At 43.4% G+C, this 19,732-nt stretch overlaps 1 protein-coding gene across 4 annotated transcripts in view; it reads right to left on the bottom strand.

Annotated features, from left to right (window-relative positions):
* COL28A1 (collagen type XXVIII alpha 1 chain) overlaps positions 1 to 18,024 on the bottom strand; it is a 68,558-nt gene extending 50,534 nt beyond the window's left edge. The window contains exons 1-9 of one of the 4 annotated variants that reach the window (XM_082193884.1): positions 17,807 to 18,024; positions 14,825 to 14,994; positions 11,585 to 12,141; positions 8,702 to 8,722; positions 5,991 to 6,047; positions 5,050 to 5,103; positions 4,787 to 4,828; positions 3,524 to 3,550; positions 2,795 to 2,839 (exon numbers count right to left, since the gene is read on the bottom strand). In XM_082193884.1, coding sequence (XP_082050010.1) covers positions 2,795 to 2,839; positions 3,524 to 3,550; positions 4,787 to 4,828; positions 5,050 to 5,103; positions 5,991 to 6,047; positions 8,702 to 8,722; positions 11,585 to 12,141; positions 14,825 to 14,951 — 930 coding nt within the window. In that variant the 5' untranslated portion in view covers positions 14,952 to 14,994; positions 17,807 to 18,024. Of the gene's footprint in view, positions 1 to 2,794; positions 2,840 to 3,523; positions 3,551 to 4,786; positions 4,829 to 5,049; positions 5,104 to 5,990; positions 6,048 to 8,701; positions 8,723 to 11,563; positions 12,142 to 14,824; positions 14,995 to 15,094; positions 15,113 to 17,806 lie in introns of those variants that run through there. The other 3 variants (XM_082193883.1, XM_082193885.1, XM_082193886.1) reach the window with 3 other exon arrangements.
* Between the last annotated feature and the right edge of the window lie 1,708 nt (positions 18,025 to 19,732).

Raw genomic sequence — 19,732 nt, 5'->3', positions numbered from 1 at the left:
CAAGTTATAAAGTCAATCATTCATATCTAAGAACTAATGCTGGAGTTTGCTATTTTTTCTTCTTCCTCTCAATCCCCTTTCATGTCACATCTTTTAAATGGAAAGTCCGATTACAGGGACCATCTTATTGCTCAGCTGCTCAGGGAGCCTTCTTCGACTGAAAAGGAGGATAAAAATGCTCCCAGACAAGTACATGTTTTCTTCCATCCTAAAGTCAATCATTTTCTAGGCTAAAGAAGGGGAGGGATGGGGGCCGGGATGGAACTCTGTGGTCAAAAGATGTGCCCTTTTCCCTTGGGAGCATCACTCTCGTCCTTAGCTTTAGCCCCAGCTGCTTGCTATCTCAAGTGGCCCCCTTTGAACTTGTGAGCCATTGGGCGGGAGGGGTGGGCTCCGGCATCAAGGAAGCAAAACCAGCGATGGAAACAATTACAGCTAAGCTTGGCCTCTGCAGACTTGTGCACACGATCCACATCCAACCTGAATTCAAACAGCCAGCAGTTATTTGCATTTTCAGCTAATATAAAAGCTGTACCCTCCGCTGACTGCCCTTTAGGGAAACCCAGAATTCTGGGCAGTGGGAAACACCAGTAAACACTGATGAATACTATGCAATAAATCTCTCTCCTTTCTTTCTCTTTTTTTTTACATTTTGTTGGGACACCCAACAGTACAGTCAATTATACTGCTGTGCTGATCTTTCCAGATCATAAATGTGCTCCAGAATATTAGTGCTGTGTGTCCCAATCTTTTGCTCTGTGCTTCTGCTGTGTGTTCTCCATGTCTGCTCATTTTCCACTGGCATGATTGCTGCCTCTTATTCTTCTTTCTTTCTTTTTAAAAAACCTCTTCATTCATTTTTGGCAATGCCGCTTCATCTCCTGTTGTAAGTGGGAATCTTGTGGGTGATGAGAACTTTGGCCTGTTCAGAAGTTTCTGCAAGTGCTTAATCCATTATGGCCTTTTAATCCTTTACAGATGTTCAATGCCTTCTCCTTCCTTGCCCTCACTAAAAACAAACAACAACTAAAATGCTATTTCCTTACATTTCTACAATCTCGACATATGGTCTTTATGTCCATTTTTTCCCCTTTCCATTTTAACTGCCAGCTGCTAACAAATTTTCTTTTAACTTCGCACATGTGTACATTTCACATCCTCCCTTACAATGTCTTCACCTGCTAACCGTGTAAACTGACACTGCTGTATGGCGCTATAAGAACTAAGACTCTGACAGTTCACATGGATTCCTTCTTAACAAAATATTTAAGCACTAGTTTTCTCTCTCGGCAACCACAAAAGCCAGACCGAGCAAACAAAACAGGCCAATCAAATTTGAGTCTGGATCAGGGATGAGGAACCTATGGCCCTCCAGATGCTGTTGGACTAGAACTCCCATCATCCCTGCAGATTGGCTATGCTGGTTGGGGGCTGACAGAAGAGCAGCGACATCTGGAAAGCCACAGTTCATTCTCAATTCAGGCTGAATTTGGATTGTTTTATATTTATATTAGATGTACTGATTTTTTTGGTTGCCCAATTCCAGCTCCTTGTTGTGACCCATAAGTGAAGTAGTGACTTGGAGATGAAGTTGGAGGTTACAGTGTCACCGGCTAAGGAGCTGGACCAGGTTCCTGGCTCCAGGCCTGATGCTAGTGACTGGTGAAGCACTGAACCAGAGGCTACAGGCCTGATCAAACAAACCCCATGACACCAGGATCATCACAGGTTCCTTCTCCTAGACCTGAGAAACTGAGCGCCTTCCTCACAACTTCAGTGGTGCAGGTGGAGGAGGAGGTCTTGTCTTTAGCAAGTTAGCCCTAGTTCTCCAAAAGGGGGCAGAGTATCTATTTAAGAAATTTATATACCTCATGTTTCTTACAGCAACAAGAAAAGCCTACAAAATTTAAAACATAGGGTGGTATTCAATTATTTTTCTCAGAGGACACTCACTGAAAATAACAGACCTGACTGCACTATATATTTAAAGCACCGTGATACCACTTCAACAGTCATGGCTTCCTCCAAAGCATCATGAAATCTGTAGTTTGTTAAGGATGCTGAGAGTTGTTAGGAGGCTCCTATTCCCTTCACAAAGCTACCATTCCCTGGGACTGGTTGTTAAACTACTTGTTGACGTGAGTCCATGGGAGACCACTAATGGTGCTTCCCTCAAGTGATTTAGTGATCCATTTGGAGCATATAGAGCAAAGTGGTCCTTAAGGTATAGGAGTTTAAGAAAGGTGGACTGGAAACGGTGACTAAAAAGGCCCCAGTTCACTTTCTGTCTGAGTTGGAGCAAGCTGCTCACGAGGAGCTCTCTGTGGTGCTGCAAAAACCAACCTGCTTTGCTTCCTAGTGCCCCTTGGGCTCCTCCATGGGGCCAGAACATGACACTCTTCTATTTATGTATGTTTGCTAAGCACCTTTATTTTATAGGCCACTACAAATCTAGAGAGGTATGGAAATTCTCAATCAGGCCAAGGAAAGCCTGTTCAGGCAGCAGAATCTCAAAGCAACCCATAGAGGTCTGAAACAGTCTGACTATTGCCACGGTGTTCCCAGGGAATCAAACTGGTCCACTTTGACCAATTGGATCCATTTCCATTGATGAAACGCTTTCAAGCTAACAATTAACTAACCTTCCACCAACACCGGTAGGTTCAACAAGAACAGTTATAATTGCCTTTTGCCATTTTAAGAAAAACACTCTTTGCATTTTCACACAGTGTTCTGAACAGAATTTTGACGCAGCTTGTATGTATGCATATGGCAAGTTGTTTACGGTACTTACTCTGTCTCCCTTTAGTCCTGGTGTTCCGCATTCTCCTCTCTCACCCTGCAAAAAGTATATATTATTGGCATGATTTCATGGTGATGCTTCATTGAAATTTGTTTTTGCATAGGAAGTTGAAATGTCACATTCTCTAGTTATTCTGACAATCTAGATCAGGGTTGGGAACCTGTGGCTCTAGACTACAAGTACCATCACCCCAGACCACTGACTATGCTGGGTGGGGCTGACTGGAGTTGTAGTTCAGCAATGCCTGGAAGACCAGAGGTTTGCTGCCCCTGATCTAAATTATCAAAACTTCAATCTGCCTGCCCTGTGTTGATAGGGTCATTCTGCAGCTTAGTTGCTAAGTGGCACTGAATTTAGTCATATATGGCTGGAATTAGGGGTTTCCTGCTACTGTTCTGTTCTTGTTAGAGAGAGAGAATTAAGTTGTTCTGAAGTTTCCTGACCGGTGTGTCCTCTAAGACTATCCTACTTGTCCTTACCAGCCTCTTTCAGTCCAGAGCAGGATCCTAAAGAACACTCTGAAGAAGCTTACAGTGCAAAAGACTCTAGCTTGTGAAACTTTATGGACTGTATTCATATCTCTTCCTTCTTTCATCTGGTTCTATTAATATTATTCTTTTACAACTCATCCCCTATATTTTTAATGCATTGTCTTTGTAGACATCTAATTATAAACTGCTTAATATGGCAATATAAGTAAGCATTTGTGCATCATCTCACCTTGTCTCCCTTATAACCAGCACCTCCCTATTAAAAGAACAAAATAAAGTTATTTTAACATGACTAATACAATGTCAAGAATATGATAAATAGATATGCTATTTAATCAGCATGGAGGTCAGAGTAATAACCTGGTTGGAGAAAGAATGAAAGGCCATCCTTTGAAGAGTGTGTGTGTGTGTGTGTGTGTGTGTGTGTGTGTGTATAGCATGCTTCTGATCTTCACACAGAGCTCTCTCCATTCATTTAATTGGAGGAAGGCAGTATTCATGTGCAAATAAATGAATTAACAAATTGGCTCCCTTCATTAAAATCCAGAGAGAAAGGAAGTGTTAGCATTAGCGTTTCCACATGCAAGACAGACTGCTATTTCTATAGGATAGTGAGGCAATGATTATACATCACATACATAAGCATTCTTCCAAAGATTTCAAAATCCATCAATTCTTGGAGGTGCCGTTTAAAGACCCACTGTTTCAATACCACTGGCAACTTGATTTACATTGTGATTGTAGACCTCGCTATATACTATGATTAATATCCTCAGCATTACATTTACTACCTACCGTTCTTCCAAGCAGGTCAAGGCAGTTAACCCAGTTCTCCCAATGCCGCGAAGTAGGTAAGGTAGATAGAGAGAATGGCCAAAGATTACCCAGCGAATTTCATGGTTGAGTGGGGGTTTGAATCTGAGTCTCACCAGTCACAGTCCAGCACTGTAACCAGTGAGGCTTGTTCATTTGGGCAAATGAAACACTGCCCCACCAATCTCAGCCTGCCTTTGGCGAGCCCCATCTGCCTGTCTTCTTAGGACTTAGGTAGTACCAGCCCAGGGGCAAGAACTGCCTATCAGCTTCCTCTTCCTCCTTAGTCTCCTCATTGCCCTTATAGAACTCAGCAATGAAGAAGACAAAACTGTCATTAGTTGGCTCTTCCCACCATTAGCTCTGTCTCCAACCTACTGTTGGGCTCCCTGCCTTTGTCCTACCAGCTGTGGTTAGACACAACTCCACCTTGATCTTTCTTAACCTTGGGCAGTGCAGCTAAGTCTTGCATAGGCTGCTGTGACGTCTGAGATGATAAGTTAAAGGCTGCAAAAGGAGCTACGATGATGACTCTGCTTGCAAAGTCCCACTGTGACAAAAGAGCGTATCAAAAGAAACAGAGGACAGTTGGAGAGGAGACAGATTAAAGAACAGGGCTTGTGACAAAGCAGAAACACATTTCACACTGAATTATTGGAAATAGCAATAATTCACGTACCTCTGCACCTTTTTCTCCAGGCTCTCCTTTCTCAGCCTCACCCTGGAAAAAAGGTAGAAACCAGTGAAAATATTTGGAAATATTATTTCCTTTTATACTACACTTACACCCAACTTTGACCATAGTCTTATTAAAAAATATAACAGTCAAGACCAGGGCATTTTTTCTCTCAGCTGGAACTTGCTGGAACTCAGTTCTTGCACCTCTCAGGCAGGCCCCATTGCCATTGTAAGAGAACAAGGGAGGCGTTCGTGGTGATTTACCTTTTCTCCTTTAGTTCCTCGATCACCTTTATCTCCTCTGCCACCATGACCACCCTTGAGGGGACAAGGAGAGAGAAATATCATTAATAGAGCAGATGCCCTCTTTGTTTTGAGAGGACATAGAGTTGCATAAAGTTTGCACACCCCAATTTCTGTGAATCGATGCAATTTTAGAAATCATTACTGGAACTGAAATGCTATGCATGGCTCCAAAGTGGGGAAGAGTGTGACCAGGTGACCTGTGTCCATGCTCAGACAGCTGCCCGGGTCCTAAATGTTGATGAATAACTACAAGGTCCCTGCTTTCTCTCCCTTCCTATAGTTCTTTATCTTTAAACCATATTTGGACTGGACAGTCTGTCAAACAGAGAACTCCTTAAAATGGAGGAATATACCCTGTAAAGCAGACGCGGGTGGCGCTGTGGGTTAAACCACAGAGCCTAGGACTTGCCGATGAGAAGGTCGGTGGTTCGAATCCCTGCAACGGGGTGAGCTCCCGTTGCTCAGTCCCTGCTCCTGTCCACCTAGCAGTTCAAAAGCACATCAAAGTGCAAGTAGATGAATAGGAACCGCTCTGGTGGGAAGGTAAACAGCGTTTCCGTGCGCTGCTCTGGTTCACCAGAAGCGGCTTAGTCATGCTGGCCACATGACCCGGAAGCTGTATGCCGGCTCCCTCGGCCAATAAAGCGAGATGAGCGTCGCAACCCCAGAGTCGGCCATGACTGGACCTAATGGTCAGGGGTCCCTTTACCTTTACCCTGTAAAGCAGAACACATGCATGGTCAGCCTAACTAAACGTGATGCTTTTAATACTTTCTTCTTGAGTGAACAAGGCACACTTAAACATATATTCTCCTTTAAGCTTTTATGTGTGATAGTTTGCTCTTATAAACTATAAGCAGGAAATCTGAAGGTTCCTACTGCCCATCATATATACTCACAGGTGGTCCTGGAGGTCCTCGGTCTCCCTTCTCGCATTCACAGCTCTTTTGCTCACACTACAGGTTCAACAGAAACAGCAATGTTAGAATTTCACCTTTCCAACTATGAACGTAATTGTACCAAATTGTCCCAGGATACTAATGGTTCATTAGTCTGGTGAAAACCTGATACTATCCACCAGAAATGGAGAACTGGAGTTAAGTCTCATCTCCGACGTAATACTGGACTTTGGCGGCTCCCATAATCAGAAAGAAGTTCTTACTGGACCCCAGGAGAAGGGAAGTGTCTTGTCTATTATATGATGTAGAGCTCTGGTGCCTGCACAAAGTCAGGCTCAGCGCAAGGCCATACAGAAAGCGCCTGCCCTTCTCCTTAGCCTGGAACTTAAGAAGAAGAGTGTGATCTCCAGCTTGTCCTCACTCTTGGCTTCAGAGCCACTTGGAAACAGTGAAAGGTCTTGCTTCTTCTGAGTGCCTCTGAAGCCAAGGGTAGCATCGAAGTTGAACCCTGGTCCTTATGGGAACGCACACAAGTTAAGTGGCAATCACCCACAAAGACTGGCTACATGAGGCCCACAAAAGTGTGTTGGGTGTGGGTATAGCTATGGGTATCACAGTGTCCATGCACCAGGCAGTAAAATGCAATTACAATTTCTCAGAGACTGACTAGATGTCATGGCAACACAACCCATGTGCCACATTGTAGGTAGTGCAGATTTCCATTGAAGTCTGGGGGCAAGTTAAAGCCCAGGGGGGCTAGACAGGAGACATTTATTTGATGTGATCTTCTCTCAAAATACTCCCCCCCCCCCAATTTTCAGATGACTATCAAAACCCCACTGGGAGAAAACTGGCTGAGAAGAATTGAACACACATACCACACTACTGCCCACCTTACAGAGCAATCCACACCCCTTCTCACACTTGATAGGAAATTGGTAGATCACCTGGATCCATGACATCTAGCTCAGCTCTCAACATGCAAAACTCATGCGCATGTGCTTTTATCATCTTGCATCTTGCCTGGTTACACAGAAGTGCTTCCCCTGTGGGAAGTTTTGTCGCATCCAAAGTGGCCTTGATTCCCCAATGGAATGAAATCTTTTCTATTCCCTTCCCTTGCAACTTCCCTTTCATGCCCCTGTTGGCTTCTTGCTTCTGAGAACAAGTCACTCCGATTCCCACCCCTGCATCCGCTCCTCTGGTCCCACAGGCCCAGGCAGCCACCTTGAAAAGGAGGAATGCTCCTGACCTTTAGTCCTTGCACAGCTGCTTGGGCCTCTCAGAGAAAAAAAACCACTTCCATGCTGTTTCTGTTTGATCTATTCCTCTTAAAGAGATAAAAGCTGCATACACACCATACATTTAAAGAACATTTTCCTCTCCCTCCACCCGCAAGGAATCCTGGGAAATGTGGGTCAATCTTCACAGCGAGCTCTTGGAACTGTAGCTCTGGGAGGGGAATAGATACTCCCTAACAACTCTCAGCACCCTGAACAAACTACAACTCCCAGAATTTTTTAGGGGAAGCCATGACTGTTTAAAGTGGTATCATAGCACTTTAAATGTATGGTGTGGATGCGGACTATATTTTACTCACAGCAGACCCATCGAAGTTAATTAACATGCCTAAGTTAGGTCCCTTCCTTTCAGTAAATTCTACGTAAAGCTTATTTTGTTAAGGGTGCTGGGAACTGTTGCTCTGTGAGAGGTAAAAACTACAGGTCCTGGGATTCTGTGTGGTGTGTGTGGAATGTGCTTTAAATATATGGTGTATACACAGCAAAAGATAACATTGTGGGGGGGGGGAGTTCCATGTTTATGCTGATCTGTGGATGATCCTCAGGGTCCTTTCCAATACTACAGTTCTATGATTCTATGATCTCAACTACATTGCTTGACTGCAGCTTGCTCTTACAACAATTCACTTGTCCCAGTACGTAAGGAGAAGAAACACACAAAGTGGAAATGGAAATGGTAGAAATGATGGACGAAGGCAGAGGTTTTTAAACTGTGGCTGCCAGCCTTGCGCCCAGAAATCTCCACGTAGTTGCAGTTGGAACCACACCAGAAGCAAAACGCGCCTGGCACCTGGATAATTTCTAACAGTGCATGTGCCATTCAGTGGAATGGCAATATTGGGTTGTGTTGGTTGGAAAGAGCACAAGTTGATGATGATGGTAGCGATGGCATGTATTTGGGGGGTGGGGCCAGCTGAATCATGGAGGAATCACATGATTGTGCACATGTGCACCCCTTTTTCTTATGAGGACGTTATCTTTTTGCAGGGAAATGTTATCTGAGAATCAGCATATATTTCCCATGAAAAGTGGGACCTGCAACAAAACATTGCAGTGTGCAGAGCTGCTGATCAGGAGTCCATACTCTCCATTTCATTCCTCTTCCCACCCAGTTTTCTTCACACACACCCCCCCACAATAATCTAGCATGTCATTGTCACAGAACATGTTCAAGTCATTGGTCTGTTTTTTGTGTGTCCCTTCATCCCTCCATTCTAAAGCTTTCCCCTTAAAGATCTTTCCCTTTGTACTTCAGCAAACCTTCCCCCTCATGCCTGTTGATACCTCATGGTTGTGCATGTGCGAATGGTGCTGTTTTGACTACAAAGGCAACAGCACTCACAGCTTGAACACTGGAAATGGAAGGGATGATGGACATGCCACTGAATACTCAAAAGCTGATCAACTTACCCGCTCATCAAATAGAGTTGCCTGGAAGATAAAACAATTAAATATATATATATTAGCATGACGTGCCATTTCAACTTAGATTTGTCAGGTTAACAACAATGTTTATTTCAGGCATTTATGAATCGCTTTTCAGGTAAATCTCACAAAGTTGCTTACATATTGGAAGAATAAGCATTACAAAAACAATATCATAAAAAGTCAAGGTGCAGCAAGAAAAACACTTCTGGAAATATCAAAGCAAACCTGATATGATAGAGTCATTAGCTCTGTTTACCCAAACTTCGTGGTGAGTATGAATATGTAAAATGGAACAGCAAGGCTCAAACCCAGCTGACTATTAGAAGATCAGAACAAATCCCGTCCGCCTCACTTATTCCTTTCCGTAATATGTTTTCTTCTAATGAGCCACTAGAGGCTCATTTCCTTATTTGTCATGCATGTATTCACAACTTCCGCATCCAGTTCTCCCTTGAGAGCTTCGGTCTTCTACAATGTCTAATATTTCTTGCCGTCTGACCTTACCACATCCTGTTCTTCTTCTGTGTTTCTATTTGACAGCAAACTGCTAATCTTTCTCATTATGCCATGGTATAATTAAGGGGCATAGCTCAGTAGTAGCGCATTTGCCTTGCTTGTAAAGAGTTCTGGGTTCAATCCCCAGCATCTCCAGATAAGAACATAACAAGAGTCTACTGGATCACACACCAATGGCCCATCTAACCCAACCTCCTCACACTGACCAGCCAGTTGCCTTTGGCAAGCCCACGAGCACAACCTGACCACAAGAGCATTCTTCCCTCCTTCTGTTTCCAGCCACAAGGCTTCATTCACCTGAGCCACAGGCCACTGCTGGCCATGGGGGAAGATCTCCATAGGTTCTGCTATGACAGACCAGCTTCATCAGGCCTCCTCTGCCTGCAACCATCACCTGCAGGCAGCCATTCCAGCAGTGGGAGAGCTGGGAAGCAGAATTCAAGTGCATCCGCTCTGCTGTGACAGGCCAGCTCCATCAGGCCTCCTCTCCCCTAATAGTCAACCCGGGGGCAGACTTTCCATCAGTCGGGGGAAGAGTTATGGAGCAGTGCTCGTCTCATCACCATCAGGCACCTCCTGCCCCTGAACTGTGCCAGCTGCTCATTATGGAAACGGCTGTTTAGAAATTGGTGCCAGAGTTGGGATTTGGGTTTTCCTCTTCCCTCCCTGTTCCCTTTCCTGTGTGTGTCGTTTCCATTTTTAAGATTGTAAGCCTGTGGGTAGGATCTGCCATGTTTTGATTGCCTGTAAGATGCTCTGGGAGCATTTTTGGCTGAAGAATGGGGTACAAATGTTCTAAATAAATGAATAAATAAGACCTGAGCAACATAAGCCCTCTTTTCCCACGTGAATGTTCCCAATAACATGTGCTGCCCCATTCATATGTTAAAGTTAGCAGAAGAGTTGTGTGTGATCTGAATGGGCACAAGGCTGGAATGCTACTGTTTCAAGCCACCGCGTATCACAGGAGCTGAGCAGGATTGGAGAGCTTACATGGCTAAAGTCATTCCTGGTCACCATATTGATTGAGTGACCATTTGATTTTTATTTATTGAAATTTATATACCACTGGATTGGGTTTTTTGTTAAAAAAACAAAACCCTCTAAGCTGTTTATGGGGGGGGGGGATAAAATATTGAAATTACCAATAAAAAACAGTTAAAAACAAGCATTTAAAAATATCCAAAAGATTATTTTAAATCAACGGTAGCTGCACAAAACTTCTGCATGTTTGGATAAAGGTAAAGGGTAAAGGGACCCCTGACCATTAGGTCCAGTCGTGACCGACTCTGGGGTTGCGCGCTCATCTCTCTCTATAGGCCGAGGGAGCCGGCGTTTGTCCGCAGACAGTTTCCGGGTCATGTGGCCAGCATGACTAAGCCGCTTCTGGCAAACCAGAGCAGCACATGGAAACACCGTTTACCTTCCTGCCAGAGCGGTCCCTATTTATCTACTTGCACTTTGATGTGCTTTCGAACTGCTAGGTCGGCAGGAGCTGGGACTGAGCAACGGGAGCTCACCCCGTCACGGGGATTTGAACCGCTGACCTTCTGATCAGCAAGTCCTAGGCTCTGTGGTTTAACCCACAGCGCCACCAGCATCCCTCATCCCTGCATGTTTGGATAGGCTTGCCTAAACATCAATGTTTTGAGCAGGTGCTGAAAAGAGTACAGTGAAAGCGCTAGCCAGATGACAACACACAGTGTTGATGCTGCCATGCTAAAAAATTGGTTCCTTACAACTCCTTCTTTCTTAATTATTCATTTATTTGCAGCCATTGTATGCCACTTCATAACATTAACTTCTCTGGGTGGCTTACAATCAATGAGTAAGAAAAACAATTTTGATATGAAGAAGCCACCCAGAGTGGCTGGGCAACCCAGTCAGATAGGTGGAGTACAAATGAAATATTATTATTATTATTAGGCATGAATCCATACAATCAAAATAAGCAAAAAATGAAATCATTGCACCCTCGAAATTAAAGGAAACCCCCTCAGATTTAAAAACTGAGAGGCCCAAGCCACATCAGGTTTTTTAAAAGGCTTAGGTAAACAGAAAGGTTTTAATTTGGCACCAAAAAGATCACCAGGCAACATTCCCTGGAATGGCTGTTCCATAACTGGGATGCCACTACTGAAAAGGCCCTGTCGTTGGTGACTACTATTGCTGTGGTATAGCTCAGTTAGTAGAGTGTGAGATTCTTAATTTCAGGGCTGTGGGTTCAATCCCCCTGTTGGGCAAAAAGATTCCTGTATTGCAGGGGGTTGGAGCCTTGTGGTCCCTTCCCACTCTACGAGTCTACGAAACTATTACTAGAAGAAGAACCCTTAAAAAAATATTACTTACCAATTGGTCCCGTATTTTGTCTGACAGGTTGGGATCGTTGAGGATGAGCACAGGCTTCCCCGGTGAATCACCAGATATCGAACGCAGTTTGGCTTGATTGGCAACCTTAGAAAGGCCAATAGTGATGAACGATATTCCAAGGGCCCGGGCTGCTTCAGATATGCCCTGCACATCAGGAGACTTTGGGTGGTCGATCCCATCCGTCATCAACAAAGCCACTTTGACACCTATTTTACGGCCTTCTGTTTTGAACAACTGGGTAGCGTTGGAAATAGCATAATAGGAATACGTGCCGTGCCCAATAAAGGTCATCCCAGCGACTTCCTGCTTAAAGGTCTGCAAGTTTCTCCATTCGGTAAAAGGATGGTCGATTTTGACTGAGCTGCTGAACTGCATGATTGCCAGTCTGAAGTCGTACCTGCGGACTCTGGTGGGCTTCATGAGGAAAACCTTGTCGCTTAAGGTGGTGACAAACTCCTTCTGCTTATCAAACAGGACATCTTTTGCACTTTCGGAACTGTCCAGGACGAAGATGATATCGATGAAGCAGACGGAAGCTGCGGAGGGCAAGATGGGACAGAGATCATTCAAAAACGGGGAACAAAGCCGCAGTGGGAGAAGACAAAAACATGGGGTAGTTTCAAATAGAAAGGGAAGAGGTGAGGGCAATTCCAAGCCTGTTATAGGTTCTTCTCATTAGATGGTGGAACAAGCAGGAGTCGGTGGTGGTTCTGCTTGTGGGTTTCCAAAGGCATCTGGTTGGCCACTGTGAGAACAGAATGGTGGACTACATGGGCAGTTCTTTTGTTCTCAATTCACATGATAACAATAATATAATGGTAATAATAAATTTTATTTATACCCTGCCCTCCCCGTCCAGAGCCAGGCTCAGGGCGGCTAACACCAGTAAAATTACAGTAAAAACATAATAGAAAAAAACAACAATTTAAAATACAGGTTAAAATGCAATTTAAAATGCAGCCTCATTTTAAAAGTAGCCCATAGATCAAAACCATCAGGGGAGGGAAACATAAGGGTCAGACTGAATCCAAACCAAAGGCCAGGTGGAACAGCTCTGTCTTGCAGGCCCTACGGAAAGATGTCAAGTCCCGCAGGGCCCTAGTCTCTTGTGACAGAGCGTTCCACCAGATCGGGGCCAGTACTGAAAAGGCCCTGGCCCTACTTGAGACCAACCTAACCAGCTTGAGACTTGGGACCTCCAAAATGTTGTCATTTGTGCCCCTTAAGGTCCTCCGCCATAATAGTATTGCTGAAGTAGGGATTGGAAGTGTTGGTTTAACATAGGGCTGCAGTCCTTTACTATAGGCATGGGAAACCTGCTGATGTCTGAATGTTCTCTTATTAGTTCATGACTCCATGTACATACTGTATGTTTTCTGATTGTGAATTAAGAAACAGTTCAACTGTGTTATATAAATATCGTTAGTATACTATTAGCCTATGTGTTTCTTTCTGTTTATCAGACCGTTCTGTTTTGCAACACAGAGGATTTTTTTGTAGCAAGACGTCTGAATGCTGTCGGACTATGACCTCCATCACCCCGACCATTGGTCATGCTGGCTGGAGCTGTTGAGAGCTGGAGTCCAACAACATCTGCAGGGCCATTAGTTTCTCACACCTGCTTTAATATGCCATACACTTCATACAATCAGGACAGCCTGCATATTGCTGAAGGCAACCTTTTGTGCACTGTATCTATTTACATTACAATGGCTTCTTCTGCTCTGTATTAAAGAAAACCCTTAGAAGTTTGCCTGTTATGTGTGTATTATAGGGAAAATGAAAAGAGCAACAACTAGAAATGAGTCAATTGCCTGAGCTGGATGGGGCTGCACTGCCCCGAAGAAGCAGGCATGCAGTTTGAATCAAGGGCTTTCCCGGGAAGCCAAGAGTTTGTGCATTGGTGACTGCAAAATTGGATACCTGCAATGCACTCTATATGGAGCTTCCCTTGTGCTTGATCTAGGAGCTGCATTTAGTACAGAATGCTGCAGCATAATTGCTGTCAGGAGTGAGAGCCTTTCAGCATATAACACCCCTGCTCAGAGATCTGTACTGTTTGCCCATTTGCTATTGGGCCAAGTTCAAGGTGTCACAACAGCTTGGGATCACCTGATCCCATATATGCTTCTAGACCACTTTGATCTGCAGAACTGACACTTTTGTAGGTGCCACATAATACTAGCTGTGCAGTTGTAAGAAATCAAGCTTTTAGTGTAGCAGCAGTTACACTTAGGAACTCCCTTCCAATTGACACCAGACAGATGGTTTCATCATACTCTTTTCAGCATCTGCTTAAAACATTTTTGTTTCAGCAAGCCAATCCAAACATAGAATCATAGAATCATAGAGTTGGAAGAGACCACAAGAGCCATCGAGTCCAACCCCCTGCCAAGCAGGAAACACCATCAGAGCACTCCTGACATATGGTTGTCAAGCCTCTGCTTAAAGACCTCCAAAGTAGGAGACTCCACCACACTCCTTGGCAGCAAATTCCACTGTCGAACAGCTCTTACTGTCAGGAAGTTCTTCCTAATGTTTAGGTGGAATCTTCTTTCTTGTAGTTTGGATCCATTGCTCCGTGTCCGCTTCTCCGGAGCAGCAGAAAACAACCTTTCTCCCTCCTCTATGTGACATCCTTTTATATATTTGAACATGGCTATCATATCACCCCTTAACCTCCTCTTCTCCAGGCTAAACATGCCCAGCTCCCTTGTAGTAGTCACATGTGTTTTATCTCTTTTTAGCTACTGTTGGTTAGAATCGTCTCTTGAAAGTTTTTTAATACCTGGTTTCAACTGGAATTTTTTTAATAATTTTTTTTATAGTGCTAATGTTTCATTTTCCATTATTGTAAACTGCTTAGAGGTTTCCTTGCAACAAGATATTTTGTTTATTCAATAAGGAAATAAATATTCCAATCTATTCTGAAATTGTGGGTGTGAAATATGCATTTTCCAGTAGCACATTCCACCTGAAAAAAAGTCTGTTGAGTTTCTTTATGTGAAAGGGAACATGCCTTTTAGAATAGAATAATTATGTCCCTTGTAGTCTGGTCTTAATGGAAAACATGCTGTTCCCATAGAACTCAGGACTTGTTACCAAAATGATACAAAATCCCCATATATTAATAATTTGCCACTTTCCCTTGGAGATTATTCCATTGCGCTTGGAAACATTTCATGCAGCCTATAGCAAATTCTAAGAAAATGACTTTACCCTGAAGGTTTGCTTTTCCTGTTAGAGAACTTGGCTTCTGTCCCCTTCTTCTGTTTTGTCCATACACTACACAGTTTGTAGCAACAGCCAAAACCAAAAGGCAAAAGACAGAATGTTTTTTCCACATAGCGACGGGGATTCAAAAATCAAAGGGTCACTTACTGCTCCTGCTAATAAAAACAAAAAGAGCTGTTAATGTCTCGTGCATATTAATAATAAATCTGTAACTACTTAACACACATTTGCTCAATGAATATAATGCAACCTTACCACAGACCAGAGCCAGCACCCGATAAAAAATATTGGGGGAAGAACAGAAGGGGCGTAGTATATTTCTGGGTGGGCAAGAAAGAAAGAAAACAGCAGCATATGTTAGTGGCAGAGATGGAATGGCCATCTGTCAGGGATTCTTAAGCTGTGATTCCTGCATTGCAGGGGGTTGGACTAGATGACCCTTGGGGTCCCTTCCAACTTTACAATACTATTATTCAATGAATTCAGAAATGGGGGGCAAGGAGAGCAAGCTCCTTGTTTGGGGGCATCCCCCCCGTGCCGCCAATTTCCCAGGCTTAAAAAATAGAATAATATTACTTCCCATTTTTTAAAATTAAAATTATGCTTAAGTTATGATCATTATCTTTTTAAGCAATGTTCCTTTCATTGTTCTGCCTTTTTTGCTTTTTGTTTTTGTTTGCTTAATTTTATAATAATAATAATAATAATAATAATAATAATAATAATAATAATAATTTATTATTTATACCCCGCCCATCTGGCTGAGTTTCCTCAGCCACTCTGGGCAGCTCCCAATCAAGTGTTAAAAACAATACAGCGTTTAATATTAAAAACCTCCCTGAACAGGGCTGCCTTCAGATGTCTTTTAAAGATAGGATAGCTGCTTATTTCCTTCACATCTAAAGGGAGGGTGTTCCACAGGGCGGGCGCCACTACCGAGAAGGCCCTCTGTCTGGTTCCCTGTAACCCTATTAGCTTTAAAACAATTTGTTTTAAGCTCTTATACTGCAAGCTGCATTGTGTATACAGTCATACCTCAGAAGTTGAATAGAGTCTGTTCCGGAAGTCCGTTCAACTTCCGAAACGTTCGACTTCCAAAGCGCAGCTTCTGATTGCCTGCAGGAAGCTCCTGTAGTCCGCAGAAGCCCAGAGGCATAGCTAGGTGGGTGCGGAGGGTGCAGTGCACCACAGGTGCCATCTGGGTACCACGTGGCGCTCCCCATCCCTAGCCCCCATGGGCCCCTATGGGCTGTTTGCCCCGCCCCTGGCTGCCCTGCCCCAGGTGCTTCAGAGGCTTCCTCTGCCACTGCAGAAGCCCCATCGGACGTTCGGATTCCGAAAGAACATCTGAAAACTGGAACACTTGGGAGCCGAGGTACGACTGTATATGGTAGGAAATTGTGGGGAAATGTTCTAAGCCAGGGGTTGTCAACCTGGTCCCTACCGCCCACTAGTGAGCATTTCTGGATTCTAGGTGGGCGGTAGGGGGTTCTACGGCACAAGCTGAATCCTCCTTCCATCGAGCACTGGTGGGCGGTAAGGAAATTGTACCATCAAGAAAGATGCATTAGTGGGCGGTAGGTATAAAAAGGTTGACTGCCCCTGATCTAAACAGACAGACAGACAGACAGACAGCTTTGCCCTTCCAGTTCATGAATTAGATACACATATTTTCCAGAAAGCAAGATAAACGTTTCTCTTGGGGAAAGGGTCATAGCTCAGGGACAAACCATCTGCTTTGCATGCAGATGGTCTCAGGTTCAATCCCACGGCTTCTCCTGGGAGGGCTGAGAGATATCCCTGACTGAAGCCCCAGAGAGCGGCTGCCAGCCAGAGGAACCAATACTGAACTAGATAGGCCATTGGTCTGACTTGGTTTACATCAGCTTCCTATGTTCCTGTTGTCCAAAGCTATATCATCCTTTTCACTTTTTTGAAATACAGTATTCTCAGGTATACTGTACTTGGCATTCTCCTACAATAAAACAAGCTGCCCCATGGTCTAATACCAGCTATTATAAACGCTGGAAATAATTGATGCAGAGAAATCACTTTAAATAGCAGGAATTAGCACTGTCATCCTATGCACACACTTCCCTGGAAGCAAGTCCCATTGAAGTGAATGGGGCCTACTTCTGAGTAGGCATGCATGAGTTTGTGCCGCAGGTTACATTCTGAGATATGTGCGAAGTTCAAACTCTCCATTCTTTGTAGAAAACCTTTTGAGCCCACCTCAACCCTTTATTACAATGCTGCTCATTTGGGTGCCTGAAGTGAACATGCCTCAAAATTTCATTTTAACACACAGGCGTGTCCATAATAATTCGTAGGCATTGATTTTAATTTATGTAGCCCCATATTTTAGAAAGAAAATTATTTAGCAACAAAAAGCCACTACTAAGTTTTCCATTATTATAGCATTATCTTTAACATAGTCCATGGGATGTTGTTTGGCATATGCATATTTGGTTAGATTTACAAGATAGATGAGCAGCTTGATTGAACACACTTGTACTGTGACTTGCAGCCAAATTCTATGTATGTCTACTCAGAAGTAAATCCAGCTGAGCTCAATAGAACTTAATCTCAGGTAATTGTGCATTAGACTGCAGCCTTACAATGCAATCCTATACATATCAACACAGAAATTAATCCCACTGAGTTTATCCTAGTAAAAAAAAACACCTCTAGCCTTAGATGCAACTTACAAGAATATCTTAAAGAAATGCATTTACAATATCACTAATATGAAACATTTAAACAATATGCTTCACTTTCCAGTTCCAAATTCCCCTTACAGAATATTGTTTAACATCACCCAGTACTTTGATCTAATTAATTCATTCGCCCCCCCAAAAAAGATACAATACAATGTCATTTTAACAATAGTACAATAATTATTATGTCATTTTGTTTCATTTGAAATTTTTGCTAAGAGAAACAACTTCTAAAATATTGGTATCTTACCTTATAGAACACCAAATCAGCAAGCTTGGGAATAAATAGTCTGTAAACAAAAATGAACTAGAAAATGCATTCCTAGGGTCGCTGGGTTTTTTGTTTTGTTTTTAAATACTTTTAAGCACAGCTGTCCTTAAATAAATAATTAGTCCTGATGCAAATCAGGGAACCCTGCATCTGGATTTTTCATGATCCTTTATTCATGTTTTATTAGTCCAAGTTGAATGCAGAGTGGTTAGGCATGCAGCCAGGTCTAGCAATCTGGGTGGGAGCATAAACAACTTTAAAGGAACAGCCATTCAGAGAGTTTGCTATAGAGTTGGTTGCTGTTTGCTATTCAGTAAATGAAAGCGGTACTTCTTACAAACAACTTTGTGCCTGTCCCTGCCATGCCTCCAAAGCACACCCATGCTTATTATTCAATAATGCTTCCTGTACGAGATAAGAAAGCAACCATGATACTATGTGTGCATTACAGTGAATGGCCAAAATTTGGGGAAGGTTACAGATGAGCTTTGAGAACATCTGGAAACAGGTACACCTGTTTGTTCACCACACACACACTAGTGAATGCTAGCAGTTACCTTTATGCCACAGGTGGGGAAGCTTTTCGGTGCCATGGGCCAGGTCATTATCAAGATTGGGTTGCTACCTGTCAATCATCTGATGTCACAATGGCTGGGAACTGGCGTGCACTGCCAAAAACAGAACAGGATTTAACCCCCACTCATCAGCTGCTGGTGTTAAATCCTGATGTCTTGGTTGTGTGTGCCAATACAGAATTGAAAGCCACACCCCTGTCCATCAGCTGATATCACCTGCCAATGGGTGTGATATCAGCTAACTGACCTATAGGCCAAACTTGAACCCCCAGCAGATGGGTGTAAGTGGGTGGAGCTATTTTTGTGCTTAGAAGTGGAGCATGTCCACCTGCACACTTGTGCAGATTCAGACTGTTCATAAGGTGCTTTGGTGGGCTTCCCAGCCACTCTACTCAGATACACATTATCTTACCTGTGCATCAGTGAATTTCACGACCTACGAAGGTACTTTTTCTCTAGGCTCTCCCTTGGGTTTGGTGTATTCTTCAGCAGTTGGTTCAACAATTAGAACTGAAGAATTCTGCTCCCATGAATTATTTCAAATACCAAAAAGAAAAGAGTTCACAGTGCTTCCAAAAACATATCTACTTCAACATTTTTCACTTCAACAGTATAAATTAGGGAGTCATTTTGTAGCTGCTACTTTGGAGAGTCCTAAGTCCTTGGCCATCTACTGCAAATCATCCAGGGATCTATGGCTGGACCCAGATCTGCCCATCCCTGCTATGGACTACATGTATGTAAAGATCTGTACTCACAATGAGGAGAAATCAGGGTCCCGAAGCAGTGGGGAGAGAGCTCTACACACATAGAGCTGTACACAGTCAATCAACTGGACACATGGAGGGGCAGCACCCTACAATCGCCCTTCATGCATTCAGTCTAAGGCATGAAACAGGCTGCATACTGTCCTGCAAAGGGTAAGGGACATCACCTACCAAACAACCATTTGCAGTTATCAACACATTCTGTTATCACTCCAGTTATTACTAAATATTTCTTTCCAAAGGTTGGCCTTGAAAAAAATAAGCAAATAATCTTCTGGCACCTTAAAGACTAACACGCTGATAATGGTAGAAGTTCTCATGGATTACAGTCCACTCTATCAGATTTGTTATGCCTCTGTGTGACAAGCACAATAAGTACTGCAGAGGTGGCAGAGCCTGAGTCCATTTAGTCAGAAGCTTCAGTGCCCAATAGGATTAACTTCCTATATCAATAGGCTCAGGGTTGCAGCCTAAGACTGCAGTCATAACCCTACTTACTCGGGATAAAGTCCCACTGAATTTTGAGTAGACATAATTAGGATTGCAGTCTTTGTCTGTCTCCC

This window comes from Podarcis vaucheri (genome assembly GCF_965113315.1).
Source record: "Podarcis vaucheri genome assembly, chromosome: 12".
Lineage (NCBI taxonomy): Eukaryota > Metazoa > Chordata > Lepidosauria > Squamata > Lacertidae > Podarcis > Podarcis vaucheri.
The sequence above is the reverse complement of the archived record's forward strand: the minus strand, read 5'-3'. Positions and strand labels throughout refer to the sequence as shown.